The sequence below is a fragment of the Bremia lactucae genome, linkage group LG4, assembly GCF_004359215.1.
Source record: "Bremia lactucae strain SF5 linkage group LG4, whole genome shotgun sequence".
NCBI classification, from domain to species: Eukaryota; Oomycota; class Peronosporomycetes; order Peronosporales; family Peronosporaceae; genus Bremia; species Bremia lactucae.
Window position 1 is genome coordinate 3,515,523 of NC_090613.1, and position 24,484 is coordinate 3,540,006.

The 24,484-nt window shown below is 45.9% G+C and overlaps 5 protein-coding genes across 5 annotated transcripts; 1 reads left to right on the forward strand and 4 right to left on the reverse strand.

Annotated features, from left to right (window-relative positions):
• Positions 1 to 7,315: 7,315 nt before the first annotated feature.
• Positions 7,316 to 7,993, forward strand: CCR75_003367 (uncharacterized protein; the record flags this gene model as incomplete). The annotated part of the gene is made up of 1 exon (XM_067961463.1): positions 7,316 to 7,993. One exon carries the CDS (start codon positions 7,316 to 7,318, stop codon positions 7,991 to 7,993), a length of 678 nt encoding a protein of 225 aa, XP_067816687.1.
• A 340-nt stretch (positions 7,994 to 8,333) lies between these two features.
• On the reverse strand, positions 8,334 to 10,581 carry CCR75_003368 (uncharacterized protein). Its single transcript, XM_067961464.1, has 2 exons — positions 10,045 to 10,581; positions 8,334 to 9,968 (listed from the first exon to the last, which is right to left on the reverse strand). Exons 1-2 carry the CDS (start codon positions 10,382 to 10,384, stop codon positions 8,449 to 8,451), a joined length of 1,860 nt encoding a protein of 619 aa, XP_067816703.1. The 5' UTR covers positions 10,385 to 10,581; the 3' UTR covers positions 8,334 to 8,448.
• A 10-nt stretch (positions 10,582 to 10,591) lies between these two features.
• CCR75_003369 (uncharacterized protein) lies at positions 10,592 to 10,792 on the reverse strand (the record flags this gene model as incomplete). The annotated part of the gene is made up of 1 exon (XM_067961465.1): positions 10,592 to 10,792. One exon carries the CDS (start codon positions 10,790 to 10,792, stop codon positions 10,592 to 10,594), a length of 201 nt encoding a protein of 66 aa, XP_067816702.1.
• A 716-nt stretch (positions 10,793 to 11,508) lies between these two features.
• CCR75_003370 (uncharacterized protein) lies at positions 11,509 to 12,165 on the reverse strand (the record flags this gene model as incomplete). Its single annotated transcript, XM_067961466.1, has 2 exons — positions 11,509 to 11,911; positions 11,977 to 12,165. The coding sequence occupies 2 exons, from the start codon at positions 12,163 to 12,165 to the stop codon at positions 11,816 to 11,818; spliced, it is 285 nt and encodes a 94-aa protein (XP_067816230.1). The 3' UTR covers positions 11,509 to 11,815.
• A 9,753-nt stretch (positions 12,166 to 21,918) lies between these two features.
• On the reverse strand, positions 21,919 to 22,275 carry CCR75_003371 (uncharacterized protein; the record flags this gene model as incomplete). The annotated part of the gene is made up of 1 exon (XM_067961467.1): positions 21,919 to 22,275. The coding sequence occupies one exon, from the start codon at positions 22,273 to 22,275 to the stop codon at positions 21,919 to 21,921; it is 357 nt and encodes a 118-aa protein (XP_067816231.1).
• Positions 22,276 to 24,484: the final 2,209 nt, after the last annotated feature.

The window sequence follows — 24,484 nt, forward strand, 5'->3', positions numbered from 1 at the left end:
AGGCCCGAGATATAACGGAAGACGAATGGAAATCATTGCAGGACTGGTGGAAGGAAATGTAGCGTGCCGCTATCAGTCGGCCTTCATCCGGCAGGTCTTCAAAAGTAAAGAAGACCATGCACGAGCCCCCAGTATTCAGCCGCATTGTTTGTGGTATCGGCAGCACTGTGCGCCATGCTCAAAATCTACAGAGCGCAAGCGGCGCGCGTCTGAATGTTGAGTGGACAATGACGAACCTCGAAATCGTGTGGTGCTCGTCGAAATTGTGTCTTGGCTCTGGCGATGTGTGCCTCTTCTGGTAAGGCCGGGTCTTCCATCCAGTGGAGTCGCTCAGACAAGATGGCATGAATCGTTGTAGATGCTGCAAAACGCCAGAGTTCCCGAGCCGCCGAAAATACCGCATCCTTCGCGTCTCCCATCTCATCACCTTGAGTGAAAGAACGTTTAATCGCATCCCAGGCCGCGTATGGAACCTCTGGAAGATCCGGCTCAAACGCCCATACATTGAAGCCCATCTTGCTAAATCCTCCAAGCGCTCACTACCTGTCCAAGAGAAGCCCCCAATGGCGATGCGCACTGGAGCATATCCGAAACACATGTCGTGCCACGGTAGGCAGGGTCCGAGAACACTCGGGTACGGGGCAGGAAAGATCTTGGCTCGCCCAATGTCATAGTGGGAAGCTGTTGCATTTCAGGCGATACAGCGTTTGTGCGTTGGTCGGAAATATAAAGAAGCACGTATCCAGCGTATATCCACGTAATATTAGATGTCTCGTCCAAAACCACTTGAAAGTCCAGCTTTGACACTCGCTTTTCGAGAAATTGTTTTGCTTCATCGCGCTGGTGTTTGGACACAGCCTGTAAAAAATTTCTTCGGTACGGATGCCAGCGCCGCCGTCCTGCCCAGATATGTACTACGCGGGTGAGCGCCGGGTGTGCGCCAAAGTGTAAAGGAGTGCCGCCATCACTGGACGCCGCAATATCGCATGTGGACATCGACGAGACTGGTGTCATTTCACCCTCCATGCCCGTATCAAAATGAGTCAGCGGTGACCCTGCACCAGTTATGATACCGATGTGCCTTGGTAGAGTACGTAATCCGGTTCAATTGCTCAATATACGAGGGCTGGAAAGTTGTAGAGAAAAGCGAGCAGAATGAATCAAAGTGCCATCTCTTCGCCATTGAATGGTTTGCCATGTCGAGCCGTACGAGTACCGTATAATTTTACTTTGGCATACCGTCCAAGACATTATGTCACGCAGGTAATTCGTGCCTCGTGCAACATCAGCACCCTTCAAACTATAGGATGTACCTCGGCGGTCCAGCAGCCGTGACATATCCGTCAACGTGGCGGGTGTAGTCCATTTGTGGTCGAACCTCCTCGAAGACGCTACTTCAGCCCTCATTCCTACACAGAGGTTGTCATCAATGACCCGTCGAACATCAATAGTAACACTTTTGTCGGTGTTATAGACGACCTCGGCCTTCGAAGTAAATGCGACGGCCCTTCGACAGACTTCCTTGACGACGCCTTGGCGCGCATATCGAGTCGTCAAAAGGCCAATAATTTCCGAGCCGGTGTGCCATAGAGTCACTTGATATCTTAGGTGCTTGTCTGCACTCCAACAAGGCGTAATGTAATGTGGATCAGACGCTGCAGATCCCCATAGGCAGTCTCCAATCAGTAAGTCTAGCGAGAACGCTGTAGCTGCCCATTGACCAACTGCTGTAGCCGCCATAGTCGTCAATTTCGCTGGAATGCACGGCACCGCAAGGCCACCCTGTTGTATCGGGAGTGAAGCCATCTCGAAAGGGACCGAAGGTCTAGACCGCTTACCACCCCAGACACTCCAAACAAAGTCCTTAATCAAATTCGTCAACCGGGTGACCATGGCTGGAGGAGGCCAGCAGTGCCGAGCTAGGACAAGTATCTTGGGCACCGCTATGGCACTGGCAAGGCGAGCTCGTTGTTCCACCGTGTGGGTCTTCTCCTTGGTTAGCACAAGCAGGCTCCGAAGACATCGTAAGCATTTATTCCATTTATCCGCCACCACCTCCTGCTCACCCACCATCACACCAAGACATCGGCAGAATTCGCTTGAAGTCAGTAGTGTTAGGCCACAAGTGATCAGAGGCAATGCTCTTTCGCGAGTGTTTAGAGCAATGGTCTTTGATTTTGAGCGGATTGTCAGCAGGCCGGAGACGCTAGCGAAATCATCAAAATGTGCTTTAACCTGCGTAGCCGTAGCCCGATCGCGCAGGTAGACGGCCGTGTCATTAGCGTTTCCCGAAAGTTTAGTTTCTGCGATCCGCTCGCCAGATTTAAATTGCACCCCAGAATGTCCATTCTCTCGTGGATCATACGATAAACACAACACTATCGAGGGCGAGAATAAAGAGAAGTGGTGCAAGTGAGCCCCCTGCCGAATCCCGCAATTGACTTCCCGTCGACGAGATCGGTTTCCATTAAAATAAATTGACACGTTGTGCCGCGATGTAAGGCCTCCACTATCGAAACAAAATGTGACGAAAATCCAAGCCACTTCAATGCGGAAAGTAGAGAATGACGTTGCAGTGTGTCGTAAGCCTTTGCAAAATTAAGGAGCAAAGCAACGGCTCCGTGAAGATCACTGTCTAGTCTAGGTGCTTCGCATACCGCCTTAAAATATATCCGACGCTGTGTGGATCAAACGCTGCGGGACGAATCCAACTTGGGCTGGCGAAACGATTTGCGACAGCAGAGGCTGCTCTGAGCACGTCAGAATCTTGGTAAATAACTTGTTAGAAATACTCCGTAAAATCTGGCGACGCTGTTATTTGTGTGCGTATCGAATCTGTGCCGAGCCACTACCTACGCCGCTACATGTGAGACAGAAGGCCAAGTCGTTCTGATAGCCAGTTTCTTGGCTCGTGCCGAAAATCTACCAGCGACCCCGCGACCGCAAGGGTATGACCTCGCATTACAGCTCGCAAATGATCTATTTGCCCAAGGGTATTTCCTGTCCCTCATCAGTCGGTTGCAGGTGACTCTTCCAATGAGACGCACCACACAACTTCAACAAAAGATGTCAAGCGACTTCCAACACAAGGCAAGTCTCCCTAGTACTGATTACACAAATTAGACAATCTTCTTCAGTAAAGAAGCACCGTCGTTCGGGCTATATATGTGGCTAAGCGAGGAACATCAACAGGCACTGAGTCGGAGATCGTCTTAATATTTTCAGGATCATGGCGTACACTTTTGTTTCCCCACCAAGAAGTGGTGTCGAATATGCACTTCTCGAGGTCGGCGTATAGCTTATGCTTACGCAGAAGTGTAAGAACTTTTCGTATGTGGTACGATGTACTATAACGTTTGACTTCCCGTTTATGGCTCGGCTATGATCGAATCCATCGTAGAAATGACTTTGTATGAAATATCGCACCGATCTCAACAGATAAGTAGTACATCTGTAGAATATTGCAGGAACGTCACTATGCCTTGTGTCATAACTAACTACTCCCAACCCATATTGGTTGGGGTGCTTGCTGCTATGAACGGAATACCCTGTTCACGGAAAGGATCTTATAGGACGCGTCCATCCGATTGATAAAGCAAAACGATGTAATCTCTGACATACCATTATAAATTACGTCTTTACTCGGCAACGGCGTTTGAGCAGTACCATTGCAGCATTTAGCTTCTTAAAAACATGCAGTATCGGCCATCATCATGTGGTCTTGCGCACACAGAAGGTCGAAGCGCTATGTGTAAGGGTTGACTCCATCACATGACCCGCTGCTAAGCGATCGGCAAAGAACTTGTCGATCGCTAATACTTGTTCACGAGGCAGTGTCCACTGCTTCATGAAACATTATGTCGAACATGGCATCAAATCGATTTCGTGTCAGGCGCCTTCATCCTAATGCAACTCGTACGGTATAAAATTCGGGGAACATATCCTTAAATTTGATCAGACTCTTATACAAGGATCGACTCCCAAGATTGGGACGTAAGATGTTCAATTCGATTTTTTTTTCATCATGGACACTTTCGTCTATCATGAGCTGCTAAGAACCTGTTCGTTTTCAGGAAACACGTTGCCAACCTAATCTCGGCAACATCCTCGTTTATATGACTAGTACGCAGATCTGCTTGACTTGCCACTACACAGATCATGCAGAAACCGTTTTTTTTAATTCTATCGATGGTAGCTGAATTATCTCCGAAGTTAACTTCAGAGGCGCTATTAGATCAAGTGGATAAACCCATGCACTTGATCCGTTATGAATAACGATGCAAGTCTCAGTTTCTTGTGGGAACTTTACTTATTAGTTCTGGAAGTTATTCCCTAACGTGTTGGGAGAAGCCTCCTCAATCGCCTCGAGCTGTGGGTGCAAACATAGCAATATCCTCTACAATTGGCTCTCAAGTCGACCTAGAACTTTCGCAATATCTTATACAGATAGGCGTTCTATACTTCCTTGGACGCCGATTTCTAAGCGAGCTTCCATGTCCCGGCTCACTCACTTATTGGAGCGTTGACCATTGGCACTACCTGTGTTTGTGCACAGCCGCAGGTATGTAACTCTATAGTGTGGTGGGAAGTTCCACTGAAGTCTTGTGCAGTCGTACTAGTGATAAAATTACGAGTGAGGCCACTGCTCTCGGTTCTACTTCATCCATACGTTTGTGGATGCTATAAGATGTTCATCAGATGGCCATCTGATGAACAAGAGCCAGGCATCGTAACGGATCGATGCTTCCAGTTTTGCATGGCTCATATTTTATGAGCCATGGCATTTCCAGGATAATATCAAACTTGTCATTTAAAAATAGTACACTGGAATTATCATCTGGCTGTTTCCTTCTAGCGAGCAGTGGATAACAACTACTCGCTTTCCAACGCTTAAAGAACTTGAGTCTACAGTCTTCTTGCGTTTGCCGTCGAAAAAAATATTGTTTAACGCTCCAAAAAATGACAAGGCGCGAATCGACAAATCCTCTATCACTTTGTGTTACAATTGTCATCAAGAGGATGCAAAACGTTTTTGATAGTACTGGATCATCAGAGCGCTCCGCCATTACTGACCCCAACCATTTATTGTCATTCCTTTTCGCCGTTGTCATTCTGCAACAAGCGTCGATCGCGCGTCCTCCGCTATTCCTAGCAGAGGGTCGGTCACTTCACTCCGTGAATTATGGCAGTAAGCGTGGAGTACTTCACTCATAGGCGTAGCGCCCTGTCTTCTGGCAGCTATTGCATCATTGCACTCGTTTGGAATGTAAAAAGCGAGGTTATCGCTGTAAATAAGCAGAAGGTCCACTGTTTCAATATCTTGTCGTATCGCTAGACGATAGGAGAACGAGCGAACATTAGCCTTTTTCAGGCTGAAGTCCTCCTGTTCCGCTATAGAGATCGCATGATCTAGCGTTTTAAATTCGAGGTGAAACTGGCGGCCTTCACAAGATCATCGGCAATACCCTTATTAAACACTGAAATCTATGTCTTCTAACCAATGTGGTGGCATACGATATTGATAACAAGGCATCGTGTGTGTTGCGCGCACGTGTGTATATCACGCTTGCTCTGCTTCAAATCTAAGAGATCTACTCTTGCCCTGATTTTGGCACGTAGCGGGTCAAAAATTTATCGGAGCCGGCCTATAAGGGTCCATACGACCTAAACGAATGTGAGTAGTGAAGATTAGGCCCTGATGCCAAAGCTTTGGCACGTTCAGCCATGTTGGACATGCCAAACTTCAATTTTGTCGCATAGACATCGATGCGGCGAGCGTCAATCGCATCATTAAATCCGACAAGAAATCTTAACAAGAATCGCCTTTGACTGCCTTCAAATTGATATTATTAATCTAAGTAGCATGTTATAATGCTGCTAGTTCATCAGTTTCACTGTTGGCACCGTGCACTCTAAACTGGTCTTCCTCTTGAGGGCCTTGATGGTGATGCAAGGTCACTTTTTCGTGGTCCGCGTCGTGTTCGTGATGTATGAACTCAGTGATTGCCGCATGTTGATCGTCTGCTTTCAGAGCGAACAACATTGCGCTAATGGCTGACCCGCGAACGGTCGATCTCGTCCGTTTGATCGCTTTCCATTCTATACCACTCAAGCTGTTACGAGTGGCATGGAAGCCTTCTTGCGTGGCGTGAAAGCTTCTACATATTAATCCAACAAGTTTGTACGGACGTGGTTGTTGAACGAATCACAAAGTGCTATCAAGTGAAACGGGGTATCTTTCTCTAGCAATGCTTACTTTAGTGATTATAGTGTAGCAAGGTTCCTTCCGAAAAGTTCACGTACCCGACGTGCATAGGAAGATTTTTTTAGTTGAAATGCGTGGCTTAGCAAAACCAGGTAAATACTAAGGAGAGGTACGTGCTAAAGTACCTTTTTAAAGTCCTGAAGTTATTTTTCAAAATACAAATATATTTAGGAATTTATTGCTCACCGTCTATTTCCGCGTCTAGCAGCGATTGGTAACTTTATATGATGCATGAATCAACTAATAAACGTTACTGCTACAATGTTACCATGTGTGGTAACATTGATAATATAATCGATAAAAATAATATTCTTTTTTATTCCTTCAATAAGAAATAATAAACATGCTACGAGCGATCCCGTTAAAATAAGTACTGGTCCGCTTGTGTTCCAAAATCCAGCACGCACTCGGCTGAGGACTTGAGAGTTAAATAGCCATATAGGTAACAACAGCCATGCTAATTCGCTTTGACGCGCTGAAAAGGAACACAGAACTTTTTACTAATCAAATGTTTTTTGGAATTAGTTGCTTAATTAGTCAAAAGTGAATTAGACGGTGAAAAGAGGTTATACAGAATTTAACAAGATTTATTTATTTCACTTATGTGGGGCTTGACAAAAGTGGCCGGTTTCGTATTTAATGGCGTGAACAAAAAAATGCGTCAATTATAACTCGTGTCACGGTGAGACTTTCCGTCATGTGTGCGGGAATTTCTTGCATAGCCTCTGGGCCTTCTATTTAATTAAAAAACATACATATGACACTATAGTCAGACCCCCCCCCTCCGGGTTGTAACTATTAAAACGGCATTGGGATGCAACTGCAAAAAGTTGTTTAGCATGCGGTGCTCCTTACAGAATCTCATTCAAGTGGACCACATATTCTCTCCAAAAGAAAACTTTTCTCACTGAACGTGAGTTGCATCTGTACTTCAACTTGCGAGCGTATACCTAGTGAAAGATGCCTTTTCTTCTTTCCGTTTCATTTCAAAATAAAATAAAAAAAAATCACCGTTGCCAAGTTTTTGCGTTTGCGTGCACCATCACTCTCATGCAACAAACCTCGACGGCTTCATTCTTTCCGACTGCTAAGGAGCTTACCAGCGGAGTCCAGTGGTTCCGAGACCACCCGGTCTTAGCTGCCGCCGCTGCGGCTGCTGTGTCGATTATCACGTACTTAAATGCGTATGATCTCCCTGAAGCTAGTGCTATGCAAGCTGGTGACAGTTTAAACGCGATCTCTGCAAGTCACAAAAGACCACTTTCCACTTGCTACAAGGGCTCACCGGCTTTTGTACGCAAAGAATCACTTCCTCTTGTCCGCAAGAGTTCGTCACGAGGCGAAAGCGACGAGAAATTATCAGCTGCAGTCAGTTGGTGCGACGAGCACGGCGGGAGTCTCACGCAAGTGTTTGAGGACGAGACATTGCCGCGGATTCCTAAAGGGTGTGGTTTATCGGATCGAAAGGAAGACGTGCGTGATGATGCGGGTAGGAGCTGCGAGTTTGCGTTGCAACACCACCACACGTGTGGGCTTTGCAAGAGCGGATCGCAACAGGAAATGGACGTGGAAGCGCAAACAGCGAGTCCACAGTGGGGCTGGTACGTCCCTATTACACCGCCACAGGAACAATTTCAATCGACAGAGAGTGAATGTATTGAAAAGCGGCAATTTTCTCGCGCTGCGGTTCCATTATTGCCACGCACGACTTCGGGGCAAATTTTATAAACAGTGGCGAAGGATGGACTTAATTCCACAATAGGGATCTGACTTTTTGTTTTTTGGAACGAGTTGTTTTTTAAATTCTTGAGCAAATCATGTGAAAAATTGGCCATGTCGAATAAAACAAAGAAAACGTGAAGAGACAGGATACTGCACGCTTTTGCTGTTTGCTTGTGGAAGGAAAGAAAACGCTTTTTGTAATTTTTAAAATTTCAATTATTGTTATCATGGCTGATGGCATTAGCTCCGATTGTGGCCAGGTGCTTTTTGAGAAAAAAAAACTCGCATGTTTTAAACCTTATAAATATAAATCTAGCAAATTATTTTTCAGCAAAAAAAAAACAGATTAAAACCCAAAAAAATGTCGTTAAAAAACAACTGTGTAACCCTCACTTTAATGGTGTCAGTCGATCGTCTACTTTATCTTGCAAGCAACTAAAGACTAATCTCCTGTCCAAACATCACTTAATCGATATTGTCTCGTCATTACCAGAACCGTTATCACAAACCTCATCGCCACGGGCCGAAGGAGGAAGAGGAGGCTGAAGAGAACCACTGGCATACGGCAAATAGCCAGGGGAATAGTAACTTTGACCATGGTAACCTTGTTGATGGTAACCATACGTACCCCCAAGTCCGCTCGGTTGGGGTACCATAGGCGAAAACATCAAGGGTACCCCATTCGGGCCCATGGGGGGTACCCCATAGCCATACAAAGGCATATTATTCATGTCATTTTCGCTATTAATATCATCGTACGTCCACTCTTCTTGCAAAGAAGGAACGTACCCCTTCCCAGAAGGCATGTAACCAGGCATTTCCTCACGGTATGGCAACGAATCATGCACTTTCGTAGCATCTAAGACAGCAAAGCTCGGCGTAAATGCAGCTGCTGACGCATTAAGCTTAAATTCTTTCACTTTTGGATTCAATTTCTTCTTCAGTACTCCCAACGTCGCTTCTTCGTTCAACAAAAAAGACTTCGACTTTTTTTGAATCTCGTTTTCTTTCAACTCGTTTTCAACCGTTGGCGTCACCTTTTCCTTTCTCTCAACAGTGGCACTTGTCGCTACTTTTTCATCGTTACGTTGAATTTCTTCCTTTTTTTTCGCACCTAAACTTGATCGACCTTGAACTGCTTCACTAAAAGAGAGTTTGGGTAGCCCCATTGTACTTTGCCATTCTTTCTCCAACACTCGATCCAATTCACGCTCTTTTTCAACACCTTCCATCCCGTTTTTAAAATCCTCGGCCTTTTGAGAAACCAAACGCTTCTCGTTCCATCCACGATCCACCGAACTATATCGCATTTCTTCATCCCATGCCATCCCTTCATTCGTGTCCATCTGTCCGCGTTCTTCTTGCAAATGAACATTCCCACGCGCACATTGTGATTCCATTTCCAATGCCAATTTCTCCGCAACACGCACTTGCGTCAATGAAAGCTTGGACTTGTCAAGTTTGGTAGTATACAATTCTTCCTCAAACGTCGAGACGACACCAAAGAGCTTTTCATTCGCTTCAAATTGATTCCAAGTCGAACTGCCACGTCGATCGTTTGAATCTTCTAACGCGCTCGTATCAAAAGCCGCATCGAGCCATTCCCTTGCAGTCTTAAGTTCACGTCCATATAACTCTTTGTGGGTCGGGTTAGAGATCTCGGAATCCGTACAAAACCCATGGGTTTTCGTACTTAATGGAGATATACGGTCGGTATACTCGACCCCCCCTTGGGCAATAATATGGGCAACTTGAGAATGTTGAAACAATAGGGAACGACCTTCTTCAAATGGCAAGGCTTCATTGCTACTACAAATGCGCTTTGTACGCTTTAATACAATCACACACTCGTCCAGATCAATACAATCCAATATGCCAGTATATCGGTCCATGGATCCAACAACGTGAAGCTCCACGGCTTTTCCGACAAAGAAACGATAGGCAAAGAACGCACGGTGTCGTAATAATCGTACGTATGCGTCTAAATACGATTGATGAAGCAAGTTAGACCCACTTTGATTCGTGTCGTACATACGGAGAACAATGAAAATGCCTACCGCTATAGCCACATGGCTGGATCAAAGGTGGTGTTGTCGTGAAACCTGGTGGAGGAATGCTACTTGATAGAGCAAGGCTTGGTTTGCTCCATTGTCCCGAGGCTGGTGGTGGGTCTACGGGTCGAGGAACAACAGCGTCGTTGCTGCTGTCATTCGTGGTCTTACTGAGCTGCTGTGTACGCTTCTTTTTGCTCTTCGAGCTGCTGTATACACTCGTACTTTTGCGGGCCGTAGCCTCACCAATTAAGCGTGTTTGCATGGCAGGACGGCACCTTTGAGCGTCCTGCGGGACGTTGCAAATTGAGGCATGCGGAACAGTGGTCCACATGAACGGAGGCATTTTTTAAATTAAAAATTAGAATTTCGTAGGGTAACGAGAAGGTTGCACGAAGTCAAAGTGTAGCCATTAACGAGCAACAAGATCCGATCGCAATGCGTAATTGTTTGAAATTCGATGCGCAACTAATAAAACCGGTGACGTTGCAAACTCGGACGCAATAGCCTGTCAAGGCTCTTAAAGTGAGAACGATTTTTAACAAGAGGAGTATTAAAGAACAATAAACGTACAATTGCAATTCGCTCGCTCCGTTTCATGGTCGATCGAGGCCGTAGCTTCGTCAATACACAGATTTTTTGATAACACAATAAGACTCTTGCAATCCAAAGCAGCTGCGCCTGCCTTGACTAACGTCGCATCTTGCGATTTCGTTCCACCTTCAAGAAAAGTCTCGAGTCTTAATTCGAGCATGGATTTCTTAGCTTTCGTACGGCCACAAAATCCGACCTTTTGTCCTGAAAAAAAAATTATCGATTAAAAGAAATCTCGCAAGGCTGGCACTTGCCAGCCTTGCGAGATTTTTGGTATATTTTATACCGCAACTTGTATCAAACTTGCCATACCATGATGAACCACGTGGGTCACCACCACGACTGACCAAGATCTGTTTTACTTATCGGTACGGCATTCGTGCCAACAAAAGGTTCGGTACTTTGTCTTTAAGACGTGCAATTCATGGTTATATCGTCGCTAACAGATAGAAAAATGCACATAATCGTAACGATAAGACTCTTAAGGTGCATGGTCTCGCGGGCAATTTACTGGCGTCGTATTTCTGAATGCCTTCGTTGCTAGAATATGTTTGATTGCGAGATTTCGAATCATTGAAATGACTTCAAGAGCGAGCAAAAAGACCATATTCCATGGTACCAGTGTCCCCTGAAACAGACGCTTTTTTGGCGACAATATATTGTGTTGTGACGTGAGTAAAAAAGGTAACCATAGCTCGAGATGAAACCGAACTGTCCAGAAACGTCATTCCTGTAACTATATCCCACGATATTAATAAAACGGACTACTGGTGAGCTTCGAAAATGGCTGAACTAAGTCAAGTCTAGTTTGCATCAGCTTCTAGCATTGCTATTGCATTGCTATTGCCACAAGCAGTGCAAAGCTGACTCTCGTACATGATACTATTTTACCAAAAATGCTCTTATATTGGAAATAATTAATGGAATTCTTACGACTATAACGACCATTTAGCTAATTCCTCGCGTAGAGGATACCAATCTTGACAACCTCGCCCGCAATTAAGTAACAAAAAGTATCACGCCATATAAATACATTCAAGCAATAAATGGCCTAGCATCAGTTTCAGCGAGCAAAGTGAAAAAGCTAATTAGCGGATTCGGCTAGAGAAGAGAATGACTTCAAGCGAATAATCTCTTTTCGGTAAGACAAACCGAGACCTGTTGTTTCGTTCCTACAAATTCTCTACTGCTGCTTATCCTGCAGCATTTTCTTAAGCTGTTGGTTCTGCAGAGCTATGTATTGCGCATTGCTACCTGCTGCTCGCCGGATTTCATTTTCCTGTATCAAGCGTAAAATTAATCGTTTAATCACCAGCGAGTCGTATCTTGAACTCGATTGCATACCTCACGCTGAAAGTTTTTGTCGGCGCAACTTTCCGCCCACTTCATTACATAATAACCACCGATAATAGGAGTTGTAAAATAGACAAGCCCCATAAAACGCTTTTTATTCTTAGACAACGGGATGCGTGTCCCGTGTATTCGTTTCTTAAGCGCCTCGTGGCGCTCTCCAAGCTTGCGCATGAACTCCATTTTACTTAATAAAATATAAAAAAGAGGTAAATATTTAAGAAAAACGTGAAGAACTTATCAATTTGGCATTTTACTACAAGAAATTGTTACACAACAATATTATTGGATTAGCTTTAGGAAATTGACAATAAATGCCTGAACGAAACGACTATTTTCATTGAAATTCTGGTAACAGGGAAAAAACTTTTATTACTATTCTTTTGCGAATAATGTTCAGTACCTGTTAAAAAGTTCAGAGCATAGAATGCCCGGCTCGAAGCAGCCACTATTTCGTAGAAGTCATAAGTATAATGTAGATAAGCAGATAGAAAATAAAAACATTTATCATGAAAATTAAATTAAATTCAACTAGTACTACATTTAATGATTGCTATCAAAAAATGATTGTACTCCATGCTTCCTCCATATTCAGTNNTTGTGTGACTCCCCCCGTCACACTCGGAAATACTTTCTGGTCCGTCCACGACATTAGGTACGCGGTCAAATTATACATGAGGTTGAACACATGCATCAATCCCATTGAGACGGCATTAGTGGGGGTAGTACGTATGATGCATGGCATTTTCGGAACACATTCACTTTTAGTAATTAATGCTTAAAATAGTACGCTCGAATTAATGTGAGATCTAACGGGCTAAAGTTGCCCTAATGTTAAACAGTCCCGTTTAGTACACTTGGTGTACTTAAGGGGATGGCCAATTACTTAATTAACGTAATTAGACCTCGCACTCGGGTGCGGTTCACATTTGTGAACCAACCCTTGTGTATGTGATGCACATGGGTGCATTCACATTAGGAGAAATGACGCCTAACGTCATCCGCTACGCGAGGTATCTAGAAAAGTAAGCTCGCAATACATATTAAGTGTTATATATAGGGATGACATTTTGATTAGTAAAAATAGTTATTGATATTTAATGCGATTAAATATAAATCAGTCTGAACTACTTCCTACTAGGTAAATGCGCACGAGAAGCCGGATTACCGCACCCGTGACGACACTTAACCTAAGTACTTAGTGCGTTGGGTGATATCGCTAACTCACCCACCACAACTACCTCACTGCACGCAAGAGAAGCTGGTTGAACCGCTTCCTCGCTGTGCTAGGGTGTGTGTCTAAGTAGATCGTGCCCGCATTGCGACGTGCCCGCCTACATTGGTAGCACTAGAAATCCTTCCCACGACCCGCATCTCTGCGCGCGTACGTGAGGATGAACCTCAACATTGATTGTGCTCACTTTTTCCACCTCTCGGAACATCATCGGGAGGTGGCAGGGCATATGGCGCAGGGACTTGGTGAACAAGCCCTAGTCAGGCCCCTGGGTAGTCATCCTGAGCGACATGTTGCTCAGTTGGAGCAGTTTTTGGCATTCGTGCTCGGACAGCAGAGAGCCGCGCCCGAGGCACAGAGCCATGCTACGGCGGAGTCCGTCACTCAGACTAAGGATGAGCTGAGGCATGAGCAGGCTCGGAGCGAGGCTCTCAGCAGGATTGTTGAGATGCTCTCTGCCCGGCCGCATCAGCCGAGGCCCATTCGGATGGACCCGCCCAAGTTCGATGGAACTGCAGCGCACACGATTGTCCACTGGCTTATAGCCGTGGAGCAATGCGGTGACGCGCAGCTCATCGAGGACGACAGCCGGATGGTGTCGTACGCCATGTCGCATCTGCGCGGTATAGCCTCAGAGTGGGTTTACTCGGCGCTTATGGCTGACAGAAAGGCGTTTCCTGCATGAACGATCTTTTTATGGAAAAGATTCGTGCCATGTACAGGCCGCCGAACAACAAACTGTTGCTTCAGGTGCGCTTCTTTGGAGCGCGACAGGCGAAGCAATCTCTGCAAGAGTATGTGCAAGAAATGCGCTCGCTGTCGGCGTCTATTACGGTAGGTCCAATTCCGGAGCACATTAAGGTGCCCACGTTTATGAACAGACTACGGTATGGCCCATCCCGACAGGCATTTTTAGAAAGGTGCCGTCGACGATGGAAGAGGCAATCCAAATTGCCTTATTGAGAACCAATCCTACAGCAGTGCCTCAGCGACAGCTTGGTATAAGCCGTCGGCCGAGAAGTCAGGTGCTACTCCCATGAAGTTGGGCAATGCAGACGTTGTCTACTATAAATGCGGCAAGCGCGGCCATATGATGGCTCGCTGCTATACCAGGGTCCCTGCTGGGGTAAAGATGCCTAGCAAGAGGACTTTCTTTCGAAGGGCGATTGCAAGAACCAGCGTGCGAGACGCATGAGTTCTGCATCGACCACTGAGGGGTAGAGAAATGCAGGAGCGCAGTAGGGGGGGTGTCCTAATGGCGCGGACTCTGAAGCTACCCCTAAGTTCAGAGTTGTGGGACAAATAGTAGCATAGTCCCTGAGGTCTCGAAATTTCGGACCTCAACCCACTCAAGTAAGAGGCTATGACCAGGTGATGACCCTCCTAGTGGATTCGGGTGCATCACAAATTTTGTAAAACTCGCGGCTCTAAGAAAGAGACCGGCGACGTTTGAGTCGCTTTGCCAGAATGGTAAGAGAGAAGACGCGACCGTTCGTTTAGCAAACGGCGCGCTCGTTAAGTCTGAGGGAGTTCAGGTAGAACTCGCCTTCAGCTTATGTGACTTCTCTTGTAAAGAGAAGTTCACAGTGCTAGGCATGGAAAGTCCGTATGACCTCATCCGAGGCATGCTATGCTGGCAAAACACCAACCATTGATGGACTGTCGTACACGCACAGTTGCGAACTCTACGCAGGACACCGGAAAGGAATTTCTCCTGCGAGAGGCGTATGCAACTAATATCGTGTCGAACACAGTTGAGGGTGCGCTGACGGGTTGTCAAGCGTCACCGATTCCTACCCAGCTTGTGGAGACAGGGGTAGTGGAAAGGACGATGACAAGTAGTCATGTGTCCGAATTCCTGCACAGAGCCAAAACCTGTGGCAGTAGACAGCGAGCTGGCAGGAAGTCATGCGTCGCATAAACCGGCACAGTGCCTAGAGCCTGGTGCGGTTGGAAGGGGTGCGTAGCAACGGCACCTACTTCCCAGACAAAGGTCGTGTTGACTCGAAGAGCGAGTAATCAACAGTAGGTCGATCAAAGTCACGTCTAAACGACTGACCTTTGGATCAGTTCCTAATAAAGAGGAGGGGCCTTCAAACGAGATTTTCGAGGCCGTCAAATACAAAATTGCGGAGGCATCCTCGGTTGGGGTGCTCCGGCAAGTCTTTAAATCTGCCGAGGACATAGTAAATCCCCCGGAGATGTCGTGGGATCTGTTCCTTGCCGAATTAAAGAAAGGAAATACCCACGAAATAGTCACACCAGTTCCAGAAGAGAGCTTGGCGGACTGTTGCTCGTCGTCCGTAATGGACGAGAGCGTCATAAAAACGGACAAAAAGAAATAGTTCGCTGCTTAAGGTGGGATGCCTTGAGAGAAAGTCCGTTCTTTGAGGTTATGTAGAAACATCGCGACGTGCTTCCAGAAGAGGTGCCGAGCCGCCTACAAACAGATAGGGGCATCGGGCACGAGATAGACCTCGAACGTGGCACCAAGTATTGTGTGACCAGACAATGGCCGTTGCCGAAAGAACAAGTCGATTATATCGATGAGTTCTTCGCCCATCGATCGAAGGCGGGAATGTTCGCGAGAGCAAGTCGCCTCACTGCAGCCTGACCTTTTGTGTGCGTAAAGCCACCTGTAAATGGCGCTTGGTTCATGCTTACAATAAGCTGAACACGGCGACTATACCGGTGCAAAAGCCAATCCTGCGGAAAGATGTTTTGTTGAACTCCATGGAAAAGTCAACTTTTCCGCGTTAAATCTAAAGGATGGCTACTATCAGATACTCATGAGAAAGTTCAACGCAGCCAAAACAGCAGTGAGCCCATGCTTTGGGAGTGGCTTGTGATGCTCTAAGATTTGAAAAGCACACAAGCGACATTTAACCGAGTCGTGGCTCACGTGGTGCATCAGCACCGTGCCTACGCGCCCCATTACTTTGACGATGTATTCGTGCATAGTAGGGCCGAGGACGGGCTAGCGCAATAAAGTCGCACCAGCGTCATTCAGACGCTGTGTTTGCAGGCTCTGAAGGACGACCAATTGCACGCTAACCTGCAAAAGTGTGTCATAGGGCTCACTGAGATACCGGTGCTCGGCTGCATCTTAGGTACGCATGGTGTACGAGCAGACCCAGACAAGGTAAAATCAGTAAAGGAATGGCCAATCCCACGGCATGTGAAGGATTTGCGCCATATACTAGGGCTCCCTTATTACTTGCATATGTATAGCAAGATTTATGCTGCAAATTAAACCATTATCTGACCTCCTTAAATAGGACGCAGAATGAGTTTGGTTGAAATAACAAGAAGATGCGTTCAAATCAGTGAAGCAGTCTCTTGTAGAGGCACCGGTCTTCGCATTGCCAGACGCGGATAAGCCCTTTAGCGTCGTCTGCGATGCAAGTAATTTTGCAATCGGCAGCGCGCTCATGCAGAAGGATGACGACGGCGTTGACCGTGTCATCTCTTATCAGTCCCGGCTATTAAAAGCCGCGGAACTGAATTACCCTGTGCATGACAAAGAGCTACTTTCAATAAAGTATGCTCTTGTCAAGTTTCGTGTGCACCTATTGGGCACCGAACCATTTGTGGTTTATACGGATCACGCATCACTGCGGACCGCAATAAACTCACCGCACCTCTCGCCTAGAATGGCAAGATGGCTCACATTCTTCTCTGAATTTAATTTCAAAGTTGAATATAAGCCGGGTAAGTCGAATGTCTTGGCTGACGCTTTATCGCGCAGACCAGACTTCGAGGTTAGACACCAGGAAAGTGTGTCTAGTGCGAAAGCACANTCTCTTGTAGAGGCACCGGTCTTGGCATTGCCAGACGCGGATAAGCCCTTTAGCGTCGTCTGCGATGCAAGTAATTTTGCAATCGGCAGCGCGCTCATGCAGAAGGATGACGACGGCGTTGACCGTGTCATCTCTTATCAGTCCCGGCTATTAAAAGCCGCGGAACTGAATTACCCTGTGCATGACAAAGAGCTACTTTCAATAAAGTATGCTCTTGTCAAGTTTCGTGTGCACCTATTGGGCACCGAACCATTTGTGGTTTATACGGATCACGCATCACTGCGGACCGCAATAAACTCACCGCACCTCTCGCCTAGAATGGCAAGATGGCTCACATTCTTCTCTGAATTTAATTTCAAAGTTGAATATAAGCCGGGTAAGTCGAATGTCTTGGCTGACGCTTTATCGCGCAGACCAAACTTCGAGGTTAGACATCAGGAAAGTGTGTCTAGTGCGAAAGCACAATTTCAGCCGTCGACGATGGCAGCCATGAAGGCATACCACGTGACGAGCTCATTGGCCTCTGAGATAAAAGAGAGCTACAGTCAGAACGTCCACTGTCGCCTGCTGTTGGATCACTTCGGTGCTTGAGCGGTATAGAATGGAAAGCGATCAAACGGACGAGATCGACTGTTGGCGGATCAGCCATTAGCGCAATGTTGTTCGCTCTGAAAGGAGACGATCAACATGCGGCAATCACTGAGTTCATACATCACGAACACGACGCGGGCCACGAAAAGGTGACCTTGCATCACCATCAAGGCCCTCAAGAGGAAGACCAGTTTAGAGTGCACGGTGCCAACAGTGAACTGATGAAATAGCAGCATTATAACATGCTACTAAGATTAATATTTCCAATTTTAAGGCAGTCAAAGAAGGCGATTCAGATTGTTGTTAAGATTTCTTGTCGAATTTAATGATGCTATCGACGCTCGCCGCATCGATGTCTATGCGACAAAATAGAAGTTTGGCATGTCCAACATGGCCGAACGGGCCAAAGCTTTGGTATCAGGGCCTAATCTTCACTACCCACATTTGTTTGGGTCGCATGAACCCTTATAGGCTCGGCTCCGATAATTGTTTGAGCCGCCACGTGCCAAAGTCAGGGCTAGAGTAGAGCTCTTAGATTTGAAGCAGAGCAAGCGTGATATACACACGTGCGCGCAACACACACGATGCCTTGTTATCAATATCGTATGCAACCACATTGGTTAGAAGACATATATAACAGTGTTTAATAAGGGTCTTGCGGATGATCTTGTGAAGGCCCCCAGTTTCACCTCGAATTTGAAGACGCTAGATCATGGGATCTCTATAGCGGAACAGGAGGACTTCAGCCTGACAAAGGCTAATGTTCGCTCGTTCTCCTATCGTCCAGCGATACGACAAGATATTGAAACAGTGGACCTTCTGCTTATTGAGAGCGATAACCTCGTTTTTTACATTCCAAACGATTGCAATGATGCAATCGCTGCCAAAAGATAGGGAGCTACGCCTATGAGTGAAGTACTCCACGCTTAATGCCATAATACATGGGGTGAAGTGATCGACCCTCAGCTAGGAATAGCGGAGGACGCGCGGTCAAGGCTTGTTGCAAAATCACAACGGCGAAAAGGGATGTGAATAAACGGTTGGGGTCAGTAATGGCGGAGCGCTCTGATGATCCAGTAACGTCAAAAACGTTTTGCAGCCTCTTGACGAAAATTGTTACACAAAGTGATAGAGGATTTGTCGATTCGCGCCTTGTCATTTTTTGGGGCGTCGAACAATATTTTTTCGATGGCAAACGCAAAAAGATTGTAGACTCAAGTTCTTTAAGCGTTAGAAAGCGAGTAGTTGTTATCCACTGCTCGCTAAAAGGAAACAGTCAGATGATGATTTCAGTGTACTATATTTGGATGACAAGTTTGATATTATCCTGGAAATGCCATGGCTCATAAAATATGAGCCTCTCCGAAGTTAACTTCAGAGGCGCTATCAGATCAAGTGGATAAACCCATGCACTTGATCCGTTATGAATTACGATGCAAGTCTCAGTTTCTCGTGGGAACTTCTCTTATAAGTTCTGGAACTTATTCCCTAAAGTGTTGGGAGAAGCCTCCTCAATCGCCTCGAGCTGTGGGTGCAAACATAGCAATGTCCTCTACAATTGGCTCTCAAGTCGATCTAGATCTTTCGCAATATCTTTTACAGATAGGCGTTCTATACTTCCTTGGACGCCGATTTCTAGGCGAGCTTCCATGTCCCGGCTCACTCACTTTTTGGAGTGTTGACCATTGGCACTACCTGTGTTTGTGCACAGCCGCAGTATGTAACTCTATAGTGTGATGGGAAGTTCCACTGAGGTCTTGTGCAGTCGTACTAGCGATAAAACTACGAGTGAGGCCACTGCTACTCGATTCTACTTCATCCATACGTTTGTGGATGCGCTATAAGATGTTCATCAGATGGCCATCTGATGAACAAGAGCCAGGCATCGTAACGGATCGATGCTTTCAATTGTGCATTAACTCAGCTATCAACGATAGAATTAAAAAAACGGTTTCTGCATGATCTGTATAGTGGCAAGGCAAGCAGATCTGCGTACTAGTCATAGAAATGAATATGTTGCCGAGATTGGGTTGGCAACGTGTTTCCTGAGAACGAACAGGTTCTTAGCAGCTCATCGATAGACGAAAGTGTCCATGATGAAAAAATCGAATTGAACGTCTTACGTCTCAATCTTGGGAGTCGATCCTTGTATAAGGGTTTGATCAAATTTAAGGATGAAGGCGCCAGGCACGAAATCGATTTGATGCCAGGTTCGACATGATGTTTCATGAAGCAGTGGCCACTGCCTCGTGAACAAGTATTAGCGATCGACAAGTTCTTAGCCGATCCTTTAGCAGCGGGCCATGTGATGGAGTCAACCCTTACACATAGCGCTTCGACCTTCTGTGTGCGTAAGACCACATGATGATGGCGGATACTGCATGTTTTTAAGAAGCTAAATGCTGCAATGGTACTGCTCAAACGCCGTTACCGAGTAAAGACGTAATTTTTAATGGTATGTCAGAGATTACATCGTTTCGCTTTATCAATCGGATGGACGTGTCCAATAAGATCCTTTCCGTGAACAGGATATTCAGTTCATAGCAGCAAGCACCCCAACGAATATGCGTTGGAAGTAATTAGTAATGACACAAGGCATAGTGACGCTCCTGCAATATTTTATAGATGTACTACTTATCTGTTGAGATCGGTGCGAGATTTCGTACAAAGTCATTTCGACGATGGATTCTCATAGCCGAGCCATAAATGGAAAGTCAAACGTTATAGTACATCGTACCACATACGAAAGGTTCTTACACTTCTGCGTAAGCATAAGCTATACGCCAACCTCGAGAAGTGCATATTCGACACCACTTCTTGGTGGGGAAACAAAAGTGTACGCCAGGATACTGAAAATGTTAAGAGGATCTCCGACTGATCAGTGCCTGTAAATGTTCCTCGTTAGCCACATACATACGCCTGAACGACGGTGCTTCTTTACTCAAGAAGATTGTCTAGTACTGTAATCAGTACTAGGGAAAGTTGCCTTGTGTTGGAAGTTGCTTGACATCTTTTGTTGAAGTTGTGAGGTGCGTCTCATTGGAAGAGTCAGCTGCAACCGACTGTTGAGGGACAGGAAATACCCTTGGGAAAGGACAGGAGCTTCTACAAGACCTTTCGTCCATCATGGACAGATACGAAAGAGCGTTGCAGGTCCTTTTTTACAGGTAATGAGTCTAAGTTCTACAAACTTGTCGGCAGTGTAACAAACGTACACCGCTAAGACTTATTTCGCTTTCACGAAAGGAGAGCGATGGAAACGAGTCAGCCAGTTCCCGAGCCCAAGAAGGACAAAGACGCCACTTTTCTTGCGTTGCTTTAAAAATTGACCGCAAGGCTCGACGGATTCGAGCGCCAGATTTCGTATAGTCCAGTCATGAGGTCAAGCGATGATCAAACCCCCGTCCAATTGGTTCTGGACCCACTACCGCATCATCCAAGTGTCAGCGGGATTCGAGAAGCTGCCCAGCAGGGTGTATTTCTCGGAGCGTCCCGCGTGACGCTACAAGATCTGCATCAAGGGCAAAGGTATATCCGCTGTCCGTGTGAGCTTCAAGACTCTTGTTGTGAGGGTCGCGCCAAACCAGGCAAGGTGATCCAAACGCAACAACGTCTTGTAGACGGGGAACTTTGCCAGTGAGAATCTCCAGCGGGGAGGCTCGCTCGGCATTGGCACGCGTGAGACTTCGACTTAAAATGAAGACAGCATACTCGGCAGCATCGCTCCAATGTGTAAGTAGTACATTAGATGCAACGATCATGCACCGGACCAAATTAAAAAATAGTGCTATTAGTTCTTTCCGGCTTACCATTGGATTGAGACGTACCAACTTCAGCTGTTTACCGTTTGATGCAAGATGCTTGCAGAAGAGATCCACCATCATACCGACCCTTAAGATCACTGCAACTAATTCCTCCAATTCTGTCAGTCGGAGAGTGTTGTCCAGAGTCTTTCTTTGGCTGAGCGGTACGTGTGCCTTTTGAGCCCTCTCATTCGAAGGCTCATAGTCAGCCGCCTGACGTATATCAGGCGACTGTTCCATTCTCCCCGAGTCGGCCACTTCATCCGACTTGCATTCGTAGTCGACCTCCAAAGAGGGGTCGTAACCTTGAGAACGATGACGCATTCGGAGCGCTTGTGGCAGGTGATCTTGATGCCCGATTCTGGTTAATTGGCCATGCACTCAATAGAGTCGAAAGCATGATAGCCTAGACGCGTGTAAAATTGCATCAGCGTGACCATGTGTGATGGAGAAGCTCCTCCAGTTTTGAAAATGTCAGTTCTTTAGCCATAGGCTGCCTGACGCTCCGTCAAGTGCTAACCATGCAAACGTCATGAACTATCCAAATTTTAAACACAACTTGAACGTCCTTCTTGATTCTACCGCCGATAGTAGCACAGTCAACAAATTGGCAAAAAAAATAATTAAGGCGACCACATGATATGAGACGTAGATTCTTAGAAAGAGATGGCGCGTAGTAGACGTCGGAGATATTGACATCGTAAGCTTCATCATCGACTAATGTCTCAAATGTGACTTTGCCAAATAAAGTCACTTTAGCGGTTTCATCATTTGGGGGTGTATGTCCATCTTGATCATCGCATACAATAGCATCTTGAAGCAGCGATTCATCTCCAACGATGTGTCGACCAGCTCTAAAGTCCATGACCTAGCTGCACTTACTATCTGAGTCAATGTCAGCGCATACCTTTGCAGCTGTATTGAGACTGACCTTGGCCAGGTCATACTGCTTTTTCTTTGTCGAATTTACCCGACCTTCTCCGTGTGTGAGATGATTCGGGTGGTCTCGCTTGGTGTGTCCAGTCGCTGTAACGGGGTGTATAGTTACATGAAATTAACACTTAAAGGTTGTTAATATATATATATATATTATCTAAAAAGTAGATAATATTTGGAGGATATTATTTTAAATAGTAATGTTCAGAAATCTTATCCATAAATAGGTATAGGCCATTATATCTATTTATCCCGCAGACTAATCAACTGTAGATGTAAACAAAAGAGAGAGACAGATAAGATAAGATAAGATAAGATTCCAATTGGATGTTTGGTATTAGTTTATAATTAAGTTAGAGTTAACAGATAGAAAGAAGAGATACTTACTTATATTAATACAGTTATTATTTTACCCTCTTTAAGCTAGTTACCTTAAAGAGAAGTCTTCCTCTGCACGTACTAGTGTGCGTGAAATAACGTAAGACACCACTCGCAACCGAAGCAGTGCGAAGTGGACTTGTACTGAAGCAGTACATGTCGTAGTGCTCCGTTACAGTCGCGCCATCCGTTTCAGTCTTGCGTGACTCACCAACTGCTGCAATAGTTTCGCGACCCAGGTACTTCGCCTTCTTTTGCTCATCCTCAAACTCTTTAGCCCACGCAATTAATTCTTGTGCGTGTGTTACATAGTCGAGGCGATTTGAGTCAAGCTTAATCAACATCATGTGCTTGTTTTTTTGAGCTGCATGCATGACAATGTTGTCAAAAATTTTGCTCGCTTGATTCACTGACCCGAGCAAGATGTACTAGGTACAAAAGGCGTTAGGGCCACGTCCGAGACGGGTCCTTCTGCTCCACGAAAGGGCTGATGCTTGCTCGTGAGGCACTGTAACTTTAGAGATCTTGTACATCTCTTCGAGGATAAACTCAAAATGCGGTGCAATAGACCAGCATGTGCACTCTTGGGCAAGGATGAAGAAACCAAGCATTACAAGATTTACTCTGTGGTGACCGCTCGGTTATCACAACGCGTCATGTCACAAACACCGAGACGTTTGATGATTCGACCAACAACTCATTGCCGATGCATTACTATGCGAGGACGACGCTGACCTGGAAGCTATCGTGACGTCTCGTTCACATATTGGTAAACAGTCAAATGACGCGACGCGGGGGGACGTTGAACAAGCAAGCAAGGTGGGTCACAAAACGATCAAGTCAAAGACTCCGCACCAACCACTCATAGGTCTGCGCAGATCGGAAAGAGCGAAAAAGAAGTCTTAAAGGCAGGCAGAAGCTGACGGTGAAGATGATTTGACGCACAAAAAAAACCTCAGTCATCAAATGCAACATCGCCGATAAATTCCGCCCCATTACTTGACCAAACCAAGAACAAGCGTCCAGTCGATGAGCCTGACCCGCTAAACTATAGCCAAGCACGACGCAGCGCAAACAATGAGTTGCGGAAGACCGCCGAGCCAAAAGAGCTGCATCAGCTGGCAACGAACAAGACTTGGAATATTGGTGTCCGTGCCCAAAGCGCCAGACCACTACCAACCAAGTGGGTTTACAAGACAAAACGACTTGAAAATGGTGACTTCGACAAAATGAAGGCACGACTTGTGGGTCACGGTGATTTTCATATCATGTGCGATTTTTTTTTGCTAACGTACTCGGCTGTCATCTCTATCGCCTTTGGAAGGAGTTATTCTATGGTCAGTATTAGCATCATCGTCATATTCTTGATTATATGGCGCGTACCAGCAAGACATGGCAACGTTCTTAGTGCTTATGTGAAGGCATCACTAGATAAAGACTACAAGATTCTGCCACAGATTCCGCCCGGTCTGGACATTGCCGAAGCCACGCTCATTGGTGTTAAAAAGTGTCAAGGATCTTGCGTTAGAACCGACACGCGGCATTTATAGACTCAAGCAGTCTGGACGCCTTTGGAACGAGTTACTAGTGTCGACACTGGTCAACATTGGTTTTGACAATGCATCACAGACTCTTGCGTCTTCTACAAAGTGGATGGGAGTGAGACAATGGTAGTAGGCGTGTACGTGGATGATACAATTGTCACGTGTACAACGACCGATGTGGTGGATCGATTTTATAAGGATATGCACGTACTTGAG

Coding starts and splice junctions, on each gene's coding strand:
- CCR75_003368 (XM_067961464.1), bottom strand. CDS start 10,384: ATGCCTCCGTTCATGTGGACCACTGTTCCGCATGCCTCAATTTGCAAC. Junction 9,969..10,044: donor CCAGCCATGTGGCTATAGCG/GTAGGCATTTTC, acceptor AATCGTATTTAG/ACGCATACGTACGATTATTA.